We start from the raw sequence: 18,871 nt of genomic DNA, 5'->3' as shown, positions 1-18,871 counted from the left end.
TGATGTGTTACATCGAGTTGCACCATTGAAGTGTTTTTAAACTTGTCTTGTCGGGGACACATGACTTTTATTTAAATCTTAGAACAATTGAAATGTATTTTAAAGTCCTGATGACCGACAGCATTCGAAAGCAGCATGTTCCTATTTTTTTTTTTTGCAAGGTGGCGCTGTTCTTTATTAAAATCACGCGCACATTTATACTTTTTTGCACATCGGAGTTGCCGTAGACGCGGAAGTAGTGTCGCACAAGCGGCCATCAGGGCTTCGGCGTGACATTCACCGGCTTGTAGGAGCTGTGGGATCTTGGGGTCGTGCTAAAGGAGGAATAAGACCACCCTTGGTCCGGCCGAGCTGTTGTCACAATGAGAGTTTTAAAAGCGGGTCTGTGTTTGGCCAAAACGCATCTTTTGGCACCAAGAGGCGTCACTGTTAAGAAGGTAGAACTGAATTTGTACCGAGCTGAGTCCAGATCTGTGGAGTGGGTCGAGTATTGACTCTCTCTCTCTCTCTCTCTCTCTCTCTGTGTGTGTGTGTGTGGTTTCTCTCCAGGTGCTCATCAACAGCTGTCGGACATGCTCCTCCGGGGTCGTCCCCAACGAGATGATCCGCAACATCGGGATCTCCGCTCACATCGACTCGGGGAAGACCACCCTGACCGAGCGAGTGCTCTTCTACACGGGCAGGATAGCAGAGATTCACGAGGTGAGCGCCGGGGTCCCTGCATGTCCGGTGTAGGCATCATGTATCCAGGTTAACGGGTCACAATGTGCAGTACCGACCTGTCGTCTGTCCTCTCTGCAGGTGAAGGGGAAGGACGGTGTTGGAGCCACCATGGACTCCATGGAGCTGGAGAGACAGAGAGGCATCACCATCCAGTCAGCTGCTACATTCACCATGTGGAAGAACCACAACATCAACATCATTGACACACCAGGTACTCAGAGTTCGACCCCCACCTGAGGCCTAATGGGACAGGAATGTGCTTTGTATCCCTGTTGATCAGCGGTTGAATGTAATTAAGTACATTTACTCAATTACTGTAATTTTGAGATATCTAAACCTAACATGAGTATTTTATATTACCATCTTTATTCTTCTATTCTACTACATTCCAGGAGGAAATGCTGTAGATATCAGTTATTAGTTAAGGTTTTACATACAACCAGAATAAGACTCAGTTGAGCGTATACCTCCACCAAAGCCAAACAGTCCCCTTCATGAAACAGTATGTAAATTCACTAGATCTGTGTTTTTATTTGGATCTGCATCAAACTTCTCACAATAGTAAATATCAGTCCCCTAAACATGTCAGATTTTTTTTCCCATCAAGATCCAAGATTTATACTCTGAGAAATCAAGGAAAATGTCAAGGCCCTGTCTCACAGTGTTAAAGAAAGTGGGGGAAAAACTCCTGAATCTTCCCCCTGATTCCAGATCCACACTAAGATTAAATGTGTTCGTCCCTGACCCATAACACATCCTTCCACCAAGTTTTCATTCAAATCCGTCCATTAGTTTTTGTGTAATTCTGCCAAATAACAGACAAACAAACGCTGATGAAACATAAACCCTGAATGAACAAACATGACACAACAGAGGCAGTGATATCATAACGTTTGTTCCTTTGTAAGGTACAAGCTCCAGACAACTGGATACTGCATTTCCCACAATGCAATTTGACAATATATTTTCATAAGACTCCCTCTGCCTGGTAAATGTCTGTAAATCCAAATGCCCTCAGTTTGTGATGCAGCCTCTCAATTCAAAGCCTCCAAGCCCAACGTAAGATAACCATGATGATGACATCACTATGGTTAATTTCACAAACTTAAACTATTCACAAATGTTAATAGTACAGTACCAGTGAAAAGACCTTTTATTTAAATATTGTTTAAAATATTGACTTTAAAAAGTACTCAAAAAGAGAATAGTTATAAATGGGTATTATGTGACTAAGACGTCAGATTTTCCACTGAATTGTTTTAGATCATAAAGAGGAAGCTAGAAAATGTTGTGCAAAACAAGGTAAAGGTTGATTCTCATGTCTTTTCTGGAAGGTCAGTGCCCTCACAGTCAACCATGTTGTGAGGGAAAACCATTTCTACATTATAATGAATGTGCAGTTGCTGTTAAATACACTTATTACGCAGTTAAATGCTGAGTATAAACGTGCTGCAGAGACTGCCCCCATTTCTCTTCTTGTTATTTGTCTTTTTAATGTTTAGTGGTGACAAAGAGTTCCTCAAAGATGCTTCAAAATGCTACAGAATGTAAAAAAAGAACAGAAGAAGTTACTGTAATGTAATAACGGAAGGAAATATAAGTCACTTCCATGCTTGTGATCAAAGTATGTTGTCGAAGAGACAAATAGACTTTAGTACACAACTCAAAGGTCTCACTCAGTCGTGTTTACTTTCCTGGATGTCTAAATGTCAACGTGCGCTTTGTGCCGCCCAGGTCACGTGGACTTTACCATTGAAGTGGAGCGAGCGCTGCGCGTGCTGGACGGGGCCGTGCTGGTTCTGTGCGCCGTGGGAGGGGTCCAGTGCCAGACCCTGACCGTGAACAGACAGATGAAACGCTACAACGTGCCCTTCCTCACCTTCATCAACAAGCTGGACCGATCTGGTGCCAACCCCGTCCGAGCCCTGCAGCAGCTGAGGTAGAACATGAGACTGAGCTGGATGCTTGGATACAGAAACACGCCTGTTACACATCAGTTTTACACAGATCAGGGCGATAGTGTAACAGTATTAACATTAAGTAAGTAACATGGCTTTAATCATGAGCCACGTGAATATGTTTGGAAAAATCCCCAAATATCCCATATCATGATATTGCAGCAAAGATCCCAGATCAGACTGAAAATCTACGTGTTTTCTCCAAAATACCATAAATAAACCTGACATCGATACAAGCAACTGTGGTTTTCACATTTTTGTATCTTTCCCCCAGAACTAAACTGAACCACAACGCAGCCTTTGTGAGCATCCCCATTGGCCTGGAGGGAAACATTCGCGGCATCATTGACCTGGTACAGGAGCGGAGCATGTACTTTGAAGGACCATTTGGGTAAGAGATTCTCCACCGGTTCCTTTTCCATGAAGAAATCTGTTTCTATCTCACTATCATTTGATTTTTCTGTTTTTTAACAGCTAGAATAGTTTATTACCGTGAATGAGAGTGTTAGAAGACAGACTTACTCTTGTTCTTGAGCAATATGAAACCAGCTCAAACTCTGTCTTCCTCCCTGCAGTCAAAATATCCGCTATGATGAGATCCCTGCTGAATTTCGTGCCGAGGCCACAGACCGGAGGCAGGAACTGGTGGAGTGTGTGGCCAACTCGGACGAAGTCTTGGGAGAGATGTTTTTGGAGGAAAAAATTCCCACCAATGAAGACTTGAAGGTTTGTGTCTTTCAAGAGCATTTGAAACCTTTGACGTATGGTTGATTCATCTTAGTTTGAATAATTGTTATGTCCTGACTTTACAAGCAAACCAGACTCAGTGTCTGGGTCTGAAATCAATCGCTTCTCATTATATGGTCAGTAGTCTGTAAAGTGAGTTGGCCATTTTGTGGTGCTGTGCGAATGTTTAGTGAGAATTGCTACACACTACTTATTGGACGTATGGAATCCTAAAACAACCGATGGTCTATAACCTCGAAATATCTACCATAATGCATTGCGTTCACGCTGAATGGAAGAATAATATCAGACAGATGTGAGGACAGAAAACCAAAGCAGCATGAAATTTATAACCTATTGCACAAATGTAAAAACACTGTGGAGACCTTTTCACTTTAAACCACAAATGTCAATCTGCAAGTGCCGCTAGAGGAAAGTCACTCTGTGTTATTTCAGTCTGCATCAGAGTGGTGGACCAAGTCATGCTGCTCGTGTGGCTAATAAAATATAATAATACAATGAGACATCTTTGACATCCAACTTTGATCAATTTGCGTTCAAAACAAGAGATTGCAAAAATGGACAAACAAAGGCTTCGAAAATCATTCATAATACCATCAATTACAAACTGGGACAAGAACTCTCTGTGTTTGACTGAAGAATAAAAATTAAACATTTAAAGCATACAACTGTCCCTCAGTGTTTTGTCCCTGTGTTGTCCCGCAGGCTGCAATCCGCAGAGCCACGGTGCAGCGTCTCTTCAGCCCAGTGTTGGTGGGCACGGCGCTGAAAAACAAGGGGGTTCAGCCTCTGCTGGACGCTGTGCTGGATTACCTACCCAACCCCACTGAGGTCAAAAACTATGCTATCCTCAATGACGAGTGAGTGGGGGTGTCCATTTGTTTAAAGTGTCTGTTTAAATAGTAATAGTGGATGAAATTACATCTGATTTATTTTGACCAGTGTGTTTTTCATCATGTTAGAGATACTAATGAAGCAACGAAGCTTCAAATGGACCCGGCAAGAGACGATGTAAAACCTTACGTTGGTCTGGCCTTCAAACTGGAGGTGAGAGATGAGTTTTGTCTCACGTCCTCTTAATAACTTCTTCATTTCTGCAGTTTTTTTTCTCAACAGGAACGTCGCGTTCTCTCATGCTTTGTTGTTTCCTCTGGTTTCTCTCAACAACAGGCTGGAAGGTTCGGTCAGCTGACATATGTGCGGGTGTACCAGGGCTGTCTGAAGAAAGGAGAATACATCTACAACACACGCACCAGCAAAAGGGTCAGAGTTCAGAGGCTCGTGCGTCTCCACGCCGACCAGATGGAGGTGAGAATAAACCGGTGGGCGTCAGCGGACACAGTTTTCCATCTGTGGTTTTTTAAAAGTGAAATAGCATCAAAACATGATACGTCAAAACAGTCAGGTTCCTCTTTTTGGTTCCTGTCAAGTGTGAAGATAACGACCACATTTCCATCATGCATCAAGACATGAAATATCAACAAGATATTTTAAATGTTTATATATTTGCATTCACAAGCTCCTCGAAAGCTCCCATTGCCTGAGTTGTGAAGTCGTTTATCCAACTTTGGTGTGCTTTGAAGTTAACGTATGGAAGCTGATGTATAAATAACTTAAAACTTACTCTCTAGTTAACTGAGATCATCTGCAGCAAGTCTATTAGAGGTTCCCAACAACAGCAGAAAGAAAATCGAAGATGCAGCTTTTGTAAACTACGCTCCAAAGTTGTGGAACAGACTGCCACTAGATATCTATAGATAAGCTATTCCAGTAAACGTCTTTAAAAGAAAACGTACAACATCTTGGCTTCAGCCGTTATAGATCTTGCACTTGGCCACACTCCTGTGCTTTTATAATTTGTATCACTTTCTTTCTTTTCAGTTTTTATGCATTTTTAAATTTAATTGTATGTCATTTTCTTTCCTGTTATGTTTCTTAAAATCTGTTCTCTTGTAGGAATTACATTTTAACATGTTTTTATCAACATGTTTTTATCTATATTGTATGTAAAGCACTTTGAGCAGCATTTCTTGGATGAAAGATGCTATACAATAAAGTTTATTATTATTATTAAAATATATGCTTGCTAATCATATAAACATACGTAAACCGTAAAAAATTGGTCCCAGTTAGTTATGTTTATTGGGTAATAAGTGATGTCAGCAAATTTTGAACCAAAATGTTTGCTAACTTCCTGAGTTGCTCTGACTTTAGGTCTTGTTTAGTGAATTTTCTCAGGCGTGAACTAATTTCTCAGATTATTACGACATCACATGAAGGCATCAGTCCTGAAATTAAACTCTTGTCCTTTTTTATTTCCCTTCTTCTCTTTCCATCCCGGCTGTTTAAGGATGTGGATGAAGTGTATGCAGGAGATATTTGTGCCCTTTTTGGGATCGACTGTGCCAGTGGAGACACTTTCACATCCAGGACCAGCGCTAACCTCTCAATGGTGAGGAGCTTTAATGTGTTCACTGAACAAAAGATGGGTCAAAGAGTAAAAAGCTTGGGTTTGGATATTCTGTCTTTACTCAGTGATATAAACAGGATCTTGTGATCATTGTTAAACCACTTTGTGCCACAGGAGTCCATTCACATCCCAGAGCCTGTCATTTCCATGTCAATGAAGCCAGCAGTCAAGGTAAAAAAAGTCCTTCATTTCATCCATATGATCTGCAAAAATCTAACACTAGAGTCAAAGTAGCATCAACAACTCTTTTCTCTCTTGTATCTGTACAGAACGACCTGGACAAATTCTCCAAAGGCATCAACCGTTTCACCAGAGAGGATCCGACCTTCAGAGTTCATTACGACACCGAGAGCAAAGAAACCATCATCTCAGGAATGGGCGAGCTGCATCTGGAAATCTACTCGCAGGTACCGGGTCAGACAGTGTTGAGCTTAATGATGCACTGTTTAATAATGTCAGGGTAACTCAGTCGTGCTCTGAGGGTGCAGGTCATCCAGTGTTTTTCATTTTACTACAGACACTGGAGGTATTTAGTCTGTGAAAAGTTAGAACAACTCAACTCCGCTGGTTATAAACCTTCCTATGAGAAGTCTTTTCCATTGTCTGTCTCCATCCCATAAAATAAATGTCAAGTCTGAATTATTGTGACTAACAAGACTCTTGCACCTCAAATCAAGTGCTACTGAGCTACAATAAACAAACCTCAGAGAAATCAGACAAACATTTAAACAGTTGTTTTTTCTTATGCTTGAATAAAATGTTTTTCTGTAAATCTAATATATCTAACCTGCGTTTTCTGTGTGGCTTTGTCTTGGTTTGTTGTTTCAGAGGATGGAGAGGGAATACAACTGTCTCTGTGTGATGGGGAAACCCAAAGTGGCTTTCAGAGAGACAATCACCGGTGCTGTACCGTAAGTCCTGATCTCCTAATACACACACATTTGTTTCCGGGTGGTCCTCTAGTTACTGTGAATGTGACATATTAGGACTTCTGGCACATCTGGCACAATTCACTTTGACTCACTGTTAAATTGATTTGAGTTCAGTGGTCAAAGGTCAAGGTGGCTTCAAAAAAGCCTCTTTAGCCTCTTGACTGTGATGTTTCAAGACTGCTTGAGTGAATTTCTTCAACTTTTGATCAGTTGTCACTTGGACTCAAAGATAGTGTTTATGTTTCAGTTGTCAAAGGTAAATGTTACAGTGACCTTTATACGAATCTGGAATAAAAGTATGTAGAAATATGTGCACAGAAACTGCACTGGTTGGCGGAGGCATACAACCGCAGTCCGGAAATTCTAGGGGGCAAGAAAGCAGGCTACAGGTCAAGCTGATAGTGAGCGCCCTCTGCTGGATTGAGGTAAACTACTCTTGTCTGTGATGTGCTTCTGGTCTGTATATTTTAAATTTGAATGAGTCTTTAGAGATTGAATATGACTTTGTACACAGCTGAAAACTCAGCAATATCATTTATAAACCGTTTATTTTAGACAATATAGAACCAACCAAAAGTACAGTGGAAAGATATCATGTCATCATTTGTGACATAAACTGAATTTTTCCTTGGTGGTAGTGTGACGACTGTTGGCAGGTTAGTTTTTGTTCTGGTTGGTTTCATGGTGATGACTTGGAAGAAGCTTCTCCATCTGCAACACTTTAACTCCCTCTGGAGGAGACCAGGTGAACAGCAGCTGCCAGTGAACGATCTCCTACAAATAACAGACACCAGATAATGAGACTGATTTTCACATCATAGCAGTTTAACACGAGACTCAGTGATGATCTTCTTCTGAAGTCATTGATGTTGAAGATGAAATTCATGCAAGATGCCTTTAATGCTGAAATTTGCTGCTTCATTAAGAGATTATTCTTAGAAACAAATGATCAATTTAGTTATGTATCAATGTTTTTGATTATTTGCTTAAATATATAGTTGTCTGAATGTAGATAAATTGATAGATTTAAATATTTGCTGATGATGAGAATAGTTGTAAGATACCTGGGAGATCATCTCATGCAGCAGAACGTGGTAGTCAAACTTCAGCTGGTCGTTCTCAGTTTTCTGCAGCAGACAAGTTAAAATATTAGAAACTGAGTCAAAAAACAAACATTACAGGTGAAATGCACCTGATGACCAAATGTATTGAACAGATTGTGGAGAAGCTCTTTCTGTGCTCTACAGCTGAATATGGACAGTGCACTTTACATTCATTATAGATTTTGCCCTTTAAAGGAAGGAGAATTAGACAATTTATACATGTGTAGAAATTGATTTAAATAGTCAGACTGTTGTTTAATGCCTCAGAGACAGCCAATGGCCAATCCTGTTTCCATTACTGTTGTAAAATGCTTTGATCAAAAAACAACAATTAACCCTCTTTACCGATGGAGCGTTCAACCTACCAGCTGTGTGATGTTGGCCACCTGAGCCATGTTGTACAGTGTGTTTTCAGTGGATTCATTCAGCATGATGAAGCTGGAGGCCACGGTGCCGAGGTGCCAGAAAGGCTCCATGTCCGGGTCGATGTGACCGTAGCTGTCTACAACAGGCGTTGAGTTAAAATTGTTAAACAGGAACACTGAGTTTAAACCACAATTTCAAACAGTGTTAAAATGCCCCAAAAGCTGCAGTTTCAGACAGTTGATGTGCAGTCACTGTGTTTGTGTGTTGAACAGTCGCATCATTACGCAGAGTTAGTTTTATGTCCTCACCGGGTAAATTTGCCGACAGCAGACTTTGGTTCGTCTTGTATTTTTTGAACAAGGCCTCCTCTTCCACTTTAGTGTTGGTTTTAGGGAGCTTCTTCAATGAGGCCTGGACCTGCGGGGGGCGCTGCTGCTCTCCCCTCAGAAACAAAACCTCTGCAGTGCATTTCTCTGTTTTCTGGATTAGTTAAAAAAATTTTTTTAAAAATCAGGTTTGATAAGAAGGAAGCAGTGAAGAGTGTTCAGAGAAAAAAAAAAAAGTGTGATCCAGATGTTACCATGGCAACCAGTGAGTCAGCGTTGCATCACATTGATCCTCAAACCACTGAATGTTGGCCCCCTTTTTGTCAGTTTGATAAATATTGTCAAAACTGGTCGTACCTGATCACTCCAAAACCACATATTACACAACTGTGACCTCAAAACTTTAACTCCACCTTACAAAATACAGTTAATTTCCATAGCACAATGTGAATGCAGGACTATTAACTCTTAGAATGCTGAGGGTAAATGCAGGCAGCTAAACATAGATTTACTGTCTAACCTTATTTGAGAAATCAGTTTGAATGCAAAAACAGACACACAAACCCAAATAAGCACTAAAGTAAAGCTCACACTGGGTGGTCAAATGTTTTAATGATCTGATCCAGACAATTCATATTTAGACCTCAGCAATGAGCGTGGCTCATGATCAAGGAGCAGCGTCACTCTGAAATCATAAAAAATAAAGGCTTATTTATGAAATCTACTTGAAGATGACATTAATTATTAAGACCTGGGGTCCAGATAAAATGCAACAAAACTTGGGGAAAAAAGGCACAAAAAATATAAACAGTTATGTAAAAATAGGTATATTAATGTCTCCCAGCTGGGACTGGTCGTGTGTAGTGCAAAACCTAATATTTGATAAAACCAAGATGATCAAATTTTAAATAAATGTATTCCTAAGATTTATTAGGACAGATTCATATTACTTAACACTAACTATTAACTCTGGGCTTTATCTAAAATCATGATGATCGCTGTTTTAAAATGTGATTAAAAGTAAAATAAGTCAAACTTACATTGCTGATGAAGTCCTGCACTGAGATCTCCAGATTATACTTTCTTCCAGAGTATGCCACATCCTGAAAGAGAAGTAAACCACAATCAGAACTTGGGATTCAGCTTTATTTTGTATTTAGATCAGTTTACATGCTGATTTAGAATAAAGTTATGTTCATATTTTCGTTGTAAAGTTCATCTGACCTCTGCGTATCCGCTGTGGACCCTGTTCAGGCCGATCACCCTGTATGGGGAGCCGTATAGGGTGTTGAGGTAGTGTTGGACCACCTTGACTGCCCGCTGAGCAGGGTAGTGATTGGCATTCAGCTCGCCAGTCGCCTTCACATCCTCCAAAGTCTCCTCCGGCACTGACATGTCTTGCTGTCGTGGACAATGAGAGAAGCTGGTGTCGAGCAGGGACAGTCTTTGATCCTCAGCAGGGGTGGGGCTGTAGACTTGTGTTTAGATGAGAAACACCTCAGACAGAAGGGGAACATCCATCAAAGTGGAAAAGGAAACTAACGTAGATGGTGAAGAGTTGAGCAGCTCAGAAAAGCAGAAATGTGAATAGTAAATAACAGAGAGTCTGATCTTGCCTGTAACAGACAGGCTGAGGCTCCCTGACAGTTATTTGTCAGGTGGAAAGTTTGATGTGTTCCTTGTTCTGAGTCAGCTGCTCCTCCTGCAACACGAAAGATGACTTCCTACTTCCACGGAACACGAGAGCTCTATGGGGATGGCCCCTGTTTAAAGAGACAGAGCGCTTTTCTTTTATAATATCTGCTTTACAGAACACGTAGCAATGCAGGAGAATACACCTCTGAAAATGTTTTGAGCCGAATGGTTGATCAGTCGGATTTGCAGGAAAAATTTGACATGTTTTGCAATTAAATTCTAAAAAAAAAAATCCTTGTCAAGAGTTTAATGCACTTGTTTTCAGAAACTCAGAAAGCCTGAGGGAATGTCCTCAAATTTGGTACAAATATTCACTTGGAAACGCTGGTCGTCAATGGTCCCAGTGACCTCACATAGCACATATATGGTCCTGTGAAGGAATCCTTTGACATTTGATGATTTTCTTGAACGTGATATCTTAAGATCAGTGTGAGGGAATTTCTTCAAATTTGACTTGGACTCAAAGATGAACTGATTCGATTTTGGTGCCTGGAGGTTGAATTTCAAGGTCACAGTGACCTCATGTTGCTGTGAATGTGGCATATTAGGACTTCTGGCACATCTGGCACAATTCACTTTGACTCACTGATAAATTGATTCGAGTTCAGTGGTCAAAGGTCAAGGTGGCTTCAAAAAAGCCTCTTTAGCCTCTTGACTGTGATGTTTCAAGACTGCTTGAGTGACTTTGTTCAACTTTTGATCAGTTGTCACTTGCACTCAAAGATAGTGTTTATGTTTCAGTTGTCAAAGGTAAATGTTACAGTGACCTTTATACGAATCTGGAATAAAAGTATGTAGAAATATGTGCACAGAAACTGCACTGGTTGGCGGAGGCATACAACCGCAGTCCGGAAATTCTAGGGGGCAAGAAAGCAGGCTACAGGTCAAGCTGATAGTGAGCGCCCTCTGCTGGATTGAGGTAAACCACTCTTGTCTGTGATGTGCTTCTGGTCTGTATATTTTAAATATGAACGAGTCTTTAGAGATTGAATATGACTTTGTACACAGTTGGAAACTCAGCAATATCATTTATAAACTGTTTATTTTAGACAAAATAGAACCAACCAAAAGTACAGAACAATGGAAAGATATCATGTCATCATTTGTGACCCCTGAAATAAACTGAACTTTTCCTTGGTGGTAGTGTGACGACTGTCGGCAGGTTAGTTTTTGTTCTGGGGGGTTTCATAGTGATGACTGTTAGGAAGCTGCTCCATCTGCAGCACTTTAACTCCCTCTGGAGGAGACCAGGTGAACAGCAGCTTCCAGTGAATGCTCTCCTACAAATAACAGACACCAGATAATGAGACTGATTTTCACATCATAGCAGTTTAACACGAGACTCAGTGTTGAAGATGAAATTCATGCAAGATGCCTTTAATGCTGGAATTTGCGGCTTCATTAAGATTATTCTTAGAAGCAAATTATCAGTTTAGTTATGTATCAATGTTTTTTCTGTTCCATCTTGTACCACGAATTATTTGCTTAGATATATAGTTGTCTGTATGTAGATACATTAATAGATTTAAATATTTGCTCATGATGAGAATAGTTGTAAGATACCTGGGAGATCATCTCATGCAGCAGAACGTGGTAGTCAAACTTCAGCTGGTCGTTCTCAGTTTTCTGCAGCAGACGAGGAAAAATATTAGAAACTGAGTCAAAAAACAGACATTACAGGTGAAATGCACCTGATGACCAAATGTATTGAACAGATTGTGGAGAAGCTCTTTCTGTGCTCTACAGCTGAATATGAACAGTGCACTTTACATTCATTGTAGATTTTGCCCTTTAAAAAAGGAGAATTAGACAATTTATACATGTGTAGAAATTGATTTAAATAGTCAGACCGTTTTTTCTTACGCCTCAGGGACAGCCAATGGCATTTTTTTGTGCTGTCTATCCGTACATACGTTTATAGACGTCTGTCCCATTGTGAATATTAAATGTCAATGCCTTGATTGAGTTTCCTTAAATTTGCATTGTGCACTGGGACTTAAAGAAACTGATCGGATTTTGGTGGTTGAACACCAGTCGTCAATATATTGATAATTCACAATTCACCCCAAAAAAAATACTGAAGTTGCATATGTTATGAAACGAGTTGGGGAAAACAATGTGTGTAGACTGAAACTGCATTGGTTGGCAGAGCTGCACAATTGAAGGAGTTAGGGGTAATTTTAGTTAATATGTGAAATCAGGTGGTTTTCAGATAAACATTGTGAAAAATCCTGTTTCCATTAATATTGTAAAATGCTTTGATCAAAAAACAACAATTAACCCTCTTTACCGATGGAGCGTTCAACCTACCAGCTGTGTGATGTTGGCCACCTGAGCCATGTTGTACAGTGTGTTTTCAGTGGATTCATTCAGCATGATGAAGCTGGAGGCCACGGTGCCGAGGTGCCAGAAAGGCTCCATGTCCGGGTCGATGTGACCGTAGTTGTCTACAACAGGCGTTGGGTTAAAATTGTTAAACAGGAACACTGAGTTTAAACCACAATTTCAAACAGTGTTAAAATGCCCCAAAAGCTGCAGTTTCAGACAGTTGATGTGCAGTCACTGTGTTTGTGTGTTGAACAGTCGCATCATTATGCAGAGTTAGTTTTATTGTCCTCACCGGGTAAATTTGCCAACAGCAGACTTTGGTTCGTCTTGTATTTTTTGAACAAGGCCTCCTCTTCCGCTTTAGTGTTGGTTTTAGGGAGCTCCTCCAATGAGGCCTGGACCTGCGGGGGGCGCTGCTGCTCTCCCATCGGAAACAAAACCTCTGCAGTGCATTTCTCTGTTTTCTGGATTAGTTAAAAAAAAAAAATCAGGTTTGATAAGAAGGAAGCAGTGAAGAGTGTACAGAGGAAAAGGTGTGGTCCAGATGTTACCATGGCAACCAGTGAGTCAGCATTGCACCACACTGATCCTCATACCATTGAATGTTGGCCTCCTTTTTGTCAGTTTGATAAATAGTCAAAACTCCAAAACCACATATTACACAACTGTGACCTCAAAACTTTAACTCAACCTTACAAAATACAGTTAATTTCCATTAGCACAATGTGAATGCAGGAATATTAACTCTTAGAATGCTGAGGGTAAATGCAGGCAGCTAAACATAGATTTAATGTCTAACCTTATTTGAGAAATCAGTTTCAATTAAAAACAGACACACAAACCCAAATAAGCACTAAAGTAAAGCTCACACTGGGTGGTCAAATGTTTTTAATGATCTGATCCAGACAATTCATATTTAGACCTCAGCAATGAGCGTGGCTCATGATCAAGGAGCAGCGTCACTCTGAAATCATAAAAAATAAAGGCTTATTTATGAAATCTACTTGAAGATGACATTAATTATTAAGACCTGGGGTCCAGATAAAATGCAACACAACTTGGGGAAAAAAGGCACAAAAAATATAAACAGTTGTGTAAAAATAGGTATATTAATGTCTCCCCAGCTGGGACTGGTCGTGTGTAGTGCAAAACCTAATATTTGATAAAACCAAGATGATCAAATTTTAAATAAATGTATTCCTAAGATTTCTTAGGACAGATTCATATTACTTAACACTAACTATTAACTCTGGGCTTTATCTAAAATCATGATGATCGCTGTTTTAAAATGTGATTAAAAGTTAAATAAGTCAAACTTACATTGCTGATGAAGTCCTGCACTGAGATCTCCAGATTATACTTTCTTCCAGAGTCTGCCACATCCTGAAAGAGAAGTAAACCTCAATCAGAACTTGGGATTCAGCTTTATTTTGTATTTAGATCAGTTTACATGCTGATTAGAATAAAGTTGTGTTCATATTTTCGTTGTAAAGTTCATCTGACCTCTGCGTATCCGCTGTGGACCCTGTTCAGGCCGATCACCCTGTATGGCGAGCCGTATAGGGTGTTGAGGTAGTGTTGGACCACCTTGGCTGCCCGCTGAGCAGGGTAGTGATTGGCATTCAGCTCGCCAGTCGCCATCACATCCTCCAAAGTCTCCTCCGGCTCCGACACGTTTTGCTGTCGTGGACAATGAGAGAAGAAATAATGAAGAGAAGAGAAGCTGGTGACGAGCAGGGACAGACTTTGGCCCTCAGCAGGGTGGAGCTGTAGACTTGTGTTTACATAAGAAACGCCTCAGACAGAAGGAGAACATCCATCAAAGTGGAAAAGGAAGCTAACGTAGATGGCGAAGAGTTGAGCAGCTCAGAAATGTGAATAGTAAATAACAGAGAGTCTGATCTTGCCTGTAACAGAAAAGCTGAGGCTCCCTGAGTTATTTGTCAGGTGGAAAGTTTGATGTGTTCCTTGTTCTGAGTCAGCTGCTCTTCCTCCTGCAACATGAAAGATTACTTCCTACTTCCTCTGACACCAGAGCTCTGTGGGGACGGCCCCTGTTTAAAGAGACAGAGCTCTTTTCTTTTATATTACCTGCTTTACAGAATCTGCAGCAATGTAAGAGAATACACCTCTGAAAATGTTTTGAGCCGAATGGATTGATAAGTCGGATTTGCAGCAACAATTTTGAATGTTTTGCAATTAAATTATAAAAATAAAATTCCTTGTCAAGAGTTTAATGCATTTGATTTCAGACACTGTTCATTTAACTTTACAAAAACAAAATGATGTTCTAGTATAGTTCATTTCTAATGTGTTTTGTTGTTATATAGACAAATGCATTAAGTGCCACATTTCAAAATAAAATGACCAAAAAAAAGCTGATTTCTCAATTGGCTGAATAAAACCAATTGAGGAATCCGCTTTAAATCTCATTGGAAGGAGATTCCATTGAGATATCCTTCAGTCCTTTTAAATATGCTTGATTTCTCCGATCAACGTCTCTGCATAATTTGTGGTTATCTGTCCAGTAGTTTTTTTGTGTTATCTTGCTTCCAACCAAACATGACCTCCTTGGCAGAGGGTAATCAAACAATAACTGATTAATACCTGTATTCCTTTTTTATCTTAACAAACACAAATAAATAGGTTCAAACGTGACACATTGTCACCCTGCTTCAATTAATGGATATTTGATCTCCTTTCCTGTAGGTTTGACTTCACCCATAAGAAGCAGAGTGGTGGCTCTGGACAGTACGGTAAAGTTATCGGGGTCCTGGAGCCTCTGGAGCCAGAACATTTCACCAAGCTGGAATTTGACGACCAGACCGTCGGCACGAACGTCCCGAAGCAGCTTGTGCCTGCCGTCGAAAAGGTGTGTGCTAATTTTACTCACTTTAATGTGGTCACAGTCACCTATGTAGTTGTGAAATGACTAAGTTATGTAACCAAAGCTGTATTTTCAAAATTTTGTTTTCATCTTCTCTTGTCATTGTTGCCTAATTTTTTCCCATCATGCCTCAGGGCTTCCGGGAGGCCTGTGAGAAGGGACCCCTGAGTGGGCACAAGATCTCAGGAGTCCGATTCCTCCTGGAGGACGGAGCTCATCACATGGTCGACTCCAATGAGATCTCCTTCATCCGTGCAGGAGAGGGCGCTGTAAAGCAAGGTGCGCCTTCAGTTTCTTGAGATGAGACCTCTTGTCATTTTATTTAAAAAAGGTCCAGTGTGTAAGATTTAGGTAAAAGGGATCTTTTTGGCAGAAATGCAATTTTAAATAATTCTAGTGATGTTTTCACTAGTGTTTTTCATCTAAATTGTAGGAATAGTTTTTTTCTTTACCCTAGAATGGGCCCTTTATATTTAAATACTTTATATTTACATCGGGAGCGCGTCCTCTCTGCGAAGGCTGCCATGTTTTTTACATTAGCCCAAACTGGACAAACTAAACACCTTTTGAGTTTATGACAACGTAAGATGACCACAGGTTCTTCCATGTTTGGAAGGGGAGGGTGAGGGATACTCAGCTGCAACATGCAACTTCACCACTAGATGTCACCAAATCCTATACACTGAGCCTTTTAATTCTGGGTTTTCTTCATCTGTATTGTCGTCGGTGTATTCTAATGTTTCGTTCAATCTCGTCTCCACAGCGATGGAAAAGGCCAAAACGACCATCCTGGAGCCAATCATGTCTGTGGAAGTAGTAGCACCTCAGGAGTTTCAGGGAGTAGTGATTTCTGGTGTAAACCGTCGTCATGGTGTCATCACAGGACAGGACGGGGCGGAGGGATACTTCACTCTGTACGCTGATGTGAGTCCAGTTTGTCCAGTTTGTCCAGTTCACATGCACCAACTATCCTCAGTCTTTATCATCCTTCATCACCGTTTGTACCTGATTACCTTTGGCCTGGTTCTCTCAACAGATTCCACTGAACGACATGTTTGGCTACGCGACAGAACTACGCTCCAGCACTGAAGTAAGTTCAAACTAAACGCAAGTTTTCACACCTGAAAGACTGAACCAACTTTCATGTCTTTGATCCAGTTAGTTTCACATCGTAATTTATGGAGCGCATGAAATATGTTTGTGTGTCCTGTGTCATCACCTGCGTGTGCTGCGTTTACCTTTACTTGACATTGGTTGGTAGACTGACGTGCATCTGATATCGGCGACTTTAGGTTTGGTTTAGTGAAGAGGATAATGAGAACTGTGTGTTCAAGCTTTTTCAAAAACAAAGTCAGAAAATACTTATCTTACAGTTTTGTTATTGTATCGGTTATCAAGCTTTAAAAGAACCAGACAGGAGGAGACTCAGATTAGTGAGTCATTATGTTGATCTGCTCCCCTCAGCTGGATTTAAGCAGCTGTGTGAGGACACAGAGTTTGTATTGAGAAGTCTGACGTCATCTTCTATCATTGTTTATCCAGGGGAAAGGCGAGTACACCATGGACTTCAGCAGATACCAGCCCTGCCTGCCGGCCACACAAGAAGAGCTCATCCACAAATACTTAGAGGCCACAGGACAGCTGCCTGCCAAGAAGAACAAGTGGAAGAACTGAAGACTCTCTGTTCGTTCAGTTGGACTTTTGACACCCATCCCGTCTTTTGACACATTATCTGCCCAGCATCAAGCGAGACCTGACAATATGGCTTTAATCAGTGGAGCCAAACAAAACTGTGACATTTTTCTGTTTGTTTTGCAGTTAAAGACAAAATCCCTCCTGATAATTGACCCCTGTGAAACACATAATGTATTTATTACTTGTAATTTAGCACAGTTTGACCTCTCGTCTCTGCAGTCCATTGTTAAGGTGGTGATTGGTGAGGAAAGCTCAGTGTCGACTTGAGCTTGTAATGGCTTTTGTACAATGTACAGAATGGTTGCGATGTAGTAATACGTGCAGATAAAGATAAATATCCTTCTTTTAAAGTGTAGTTTTGTTTTCTGTGCAGATTATCAGTTAGTGGAAAACATTAATTAAGCAACATCCTGAGTTTAACTGCAGATTCCTCACATGTGCAATGCAAGTGATAAGCTCCGAAAAACATTAGAAACCAAAACCTGCAAAAAGAAACACAGCTACTCACTAAGACCAGTCAGGTATCAGTGCGTCACTTCCTTCTCACCTGTCCAACAATCTCTGTTTCCTCTGAAGTCTCTGGGACACTGTTGGAATGAGCCAACACGTCGTCCGCTGAGGCAGCTTCAGGTCTGATCGTCACATTAGGGCTCCCGGTTACCCCCGTTAACAAAGCCAGAAATACAATGATCGTCAAACCCATCATAGTACGCTGTAAAACAAACGCTCGAGGAAAGGAAATGCCCTCTTCTGTGAGAGAATCCGAGCGAGGAAATGTCCTCCTGTCAGCGTGGCGTTATATAAAGAGGAGGAGGAGGAGGAGGGGCAGCAGTGAGGAAAGATCCTGTTGCTGTTTTCCTGCCACAATCTGTTTATCTTTTTTTTATTTATGTCTTAGCAAAACAATGCGTCTCACTCAAGCTGTCAGCCTCCAAGTAAAGGAACAGTTATCTCATTACAGCTGCTGCTCATGACGCAGGTCGAGTTAATGTGCTGATGAGCTGCAGCCTCGTTCTGGCTCCACATTGTGTTTCTGAAGCCTAATGAACACTTCCTGGGAATTTGAGTTAGTTAAAGCACAAATTCTTCAAAAGTCAAGACCTAAAAGAAGAACAGGACTCAGAAGAGCGCCATGGCTGAACCAGCTTACACATGACTGTCAGGTTCCTGACTTAGAATGCATTTATATAAGGAAAAGAAAGTTATCTGATAACAAAAGAAATATTTATTTGCCATTTAAAAAAAGTAGTTAAAGAAAGTCTGGGCCCCTTATTCTGCATCCACACGAATATGTAGTGGGTTCTCTCCAGACCCCATGGGATCCGAAAAACAAACAAACCAACGGCCAGTGTCAAAAACGTTGTCCTTGATGGACATAATAATTCTGTCCAGTTGAGCTAAGCAACATCAAGACGACAGCTAAAACAAAGTAAGCGTGACATAAGACATAGACGACAGAAGATTCCCCCACAGAATTTGCCATGTTCTCAAATCTACGTCTACTTTGTAAAAACCAAGATCATGTTTATTTTCATCCTGTTTTATAAAGTTTGTGAACAATGTTTTGTGTTTTTCTTTTTGATGAACCAAGAATATTACCAGTGGAAACACCATTTATCTTAGTGCTTCACAAAAAAATCC

At 40.7% G+C, this 18,871-nt stretch overlaps 3 protein-coding genes across 4 annotated transcripts; 1 reads left to right on the top strand and 2 right to left on the bottom strand.

The window, feature by feature from the left end:
- Positions 1-221: 221 nt before the first annotated feature.
- Positions 222-17,580, top strand: gfm1 (G elongation factor, mitochondrial 1). Its single transcript, XM_035154557.2, has 18 exons — positions 222-437; positions 550-702; positions 802-934; positions 2,458-2,662; positions 2,956-3,072; positions 3,257-3,407; positions 4,134-4,288; positions 4,391-4,475; positions 4,599-4,736; positions 5,779-5,880; positions 6,013-6,069; positions 6,168-6,305; positions 6,727-6,809; positions 15,358-15,520; positions 15,670-15,814; positions 16,299-16,459; positions 16,572-16,625; positions 17,078-17,580. Exons 1-18 carry the CDS (start codon positions 363-365, stop codon positions 17,207-17,209), a joined length of 2,247 nt encoding a protein of 748 aa, XP_035010448.1. The 5' UTR covers positions 222-362; the 3' UTR covers positions 17,210-17,580.
- On the bottom strand, positions 7,362-10,349 carry LOC118106202 (latexin). Its single transcript, XM_035154561.2, has 6 exons — positions 9,850-10,349; positions 9,666-9,728; positions 8,608-8,779; positions 8,299-8,435; positions 7,895-7,957; positions 7,362-7,604 (listed from the first exon to the last, which is right to left on the bottom strand). Exons 1-6 carry the CDS (start codon positions 10,018-10,020, stop codon positions 7,488-7,490), a joined length of 723 nt encoding a protein of 240 aa, XP_035010452.1. The 5' UTR covers positions 10,021-10,349; the 3' UTR covers positions 7,362-7,487.
- On the bottom strand, positions 11,346-17,936 carry LOC118106201 (latexin). 2 transcript variants are annotated; one of them, XM_035154558.2, is made up of 7 exons: positions 17,778-17,936; positions 14,152-14,328; positions 13,969-14,031; positions 12,941-13,112; positions 12,631-12,767; positions 11,884-11,946; positions 11,346-11,600 (listed from the first exon to the last, which is right to left on the bottom strand). In XM_035154558.2, exons 1-7 carry the CDS (start codon positions 17,934-17,936, stop codon positions 11,484-11,486), a joined length of 888 nt encoding a protein of 295 aa, XP_035010449.2. In that variant the 3' UTR covers positions 11,346-11,483. The 2 variants fall into 2 exon arrangements, with proteins under 2 accessions (XP_035010449.2, XP_035010451.2); XM_035154560.2 differs by lacking the exon at positions 17,778-17,936 and adding an exon at positions 14,556-14,697.
- Between the last annotated feature and the right edge of the window lie 935 nt (positions 17,937-18,871).

Source organism: Hippoglossus stenolepis, chromosome 4, assembly GCF_022539355.2.
Source record: "Hippoglossus stenolepis isolate QCI-W04-F060 chromosome 4, HSTE1.2, whole genome shotgun sequence".
NCBI lineage: Eukaryota > Metazoa > Chordata > Actinopteri > Pleuronectiformes > Pleuronectidae > Hippoglossus > Hippoglossus stenolepis.
This window is presented reverse-complemented; position numbering and strand designations above follow the sequence as displayed.

Coding starts and splice junctions, on each gene's coding strand:
- gfm1 (XM_035154557.2), top strand. CDS start 363: ATGAGAGTTTTAAAAGCGGGTCTGTGTTTGGCCAAAACGCATCTTTTG. Junction 935..2,457: donor CAACATCATTGACACACCAG/GTACTCAGAGTT, acceptor TGTGCCGCCCAG/GTCACGTGGACTTTACCATT. Junction 15,815..16,298: donor AGAGGGCGCTGTAAAGCAAG/GTGCGCCTTCAG, acceptor TCGTCTCCACAG/CGATGGAAAAGGCCAAAACG.
- LOC118106202 (XM_035154561.2), bottom strand. CDS start 10,020: ATGTCAGTGCCGGAGGAGACTTTGGAGGATGTGAAGGCGACTGGCGAG. Junction 8,780..9,665: donor TGCAGGACTTCATCAGCAAT/GTAAGTTTGACT, acceptor TAACTAATCCAG/AAAACAGAGAAATGCACTGC. Junction 7,605..7,894: donor TGCATGAGATGATCTCCCAG/GTATCTTACAAC, acceptor TGTTATTTGTAG/GAGATCGTTCACTGGCAGCT.
- LOC118106201 (XM_035154558.2), bottom strand. CDS start 17,936: ATGATGGGTTTGACGATCATTGTATTTCTGGCTTTGTTAACGGGGGTA. Junction 13,113..13,968: donor TGCAGGACTTCATCAGCAAT/GTAAGTTTGACT, acceptor TAACTAATCCAG/AAAACAGAGAAATGCACTGC. Junction 12,768..12,940: donor GCTGTTGGCAAATTTACCCG/GTGAGGACAATA, acceptor CGCCTGTTGTAG/ACAACTACGGTCACATCGAC.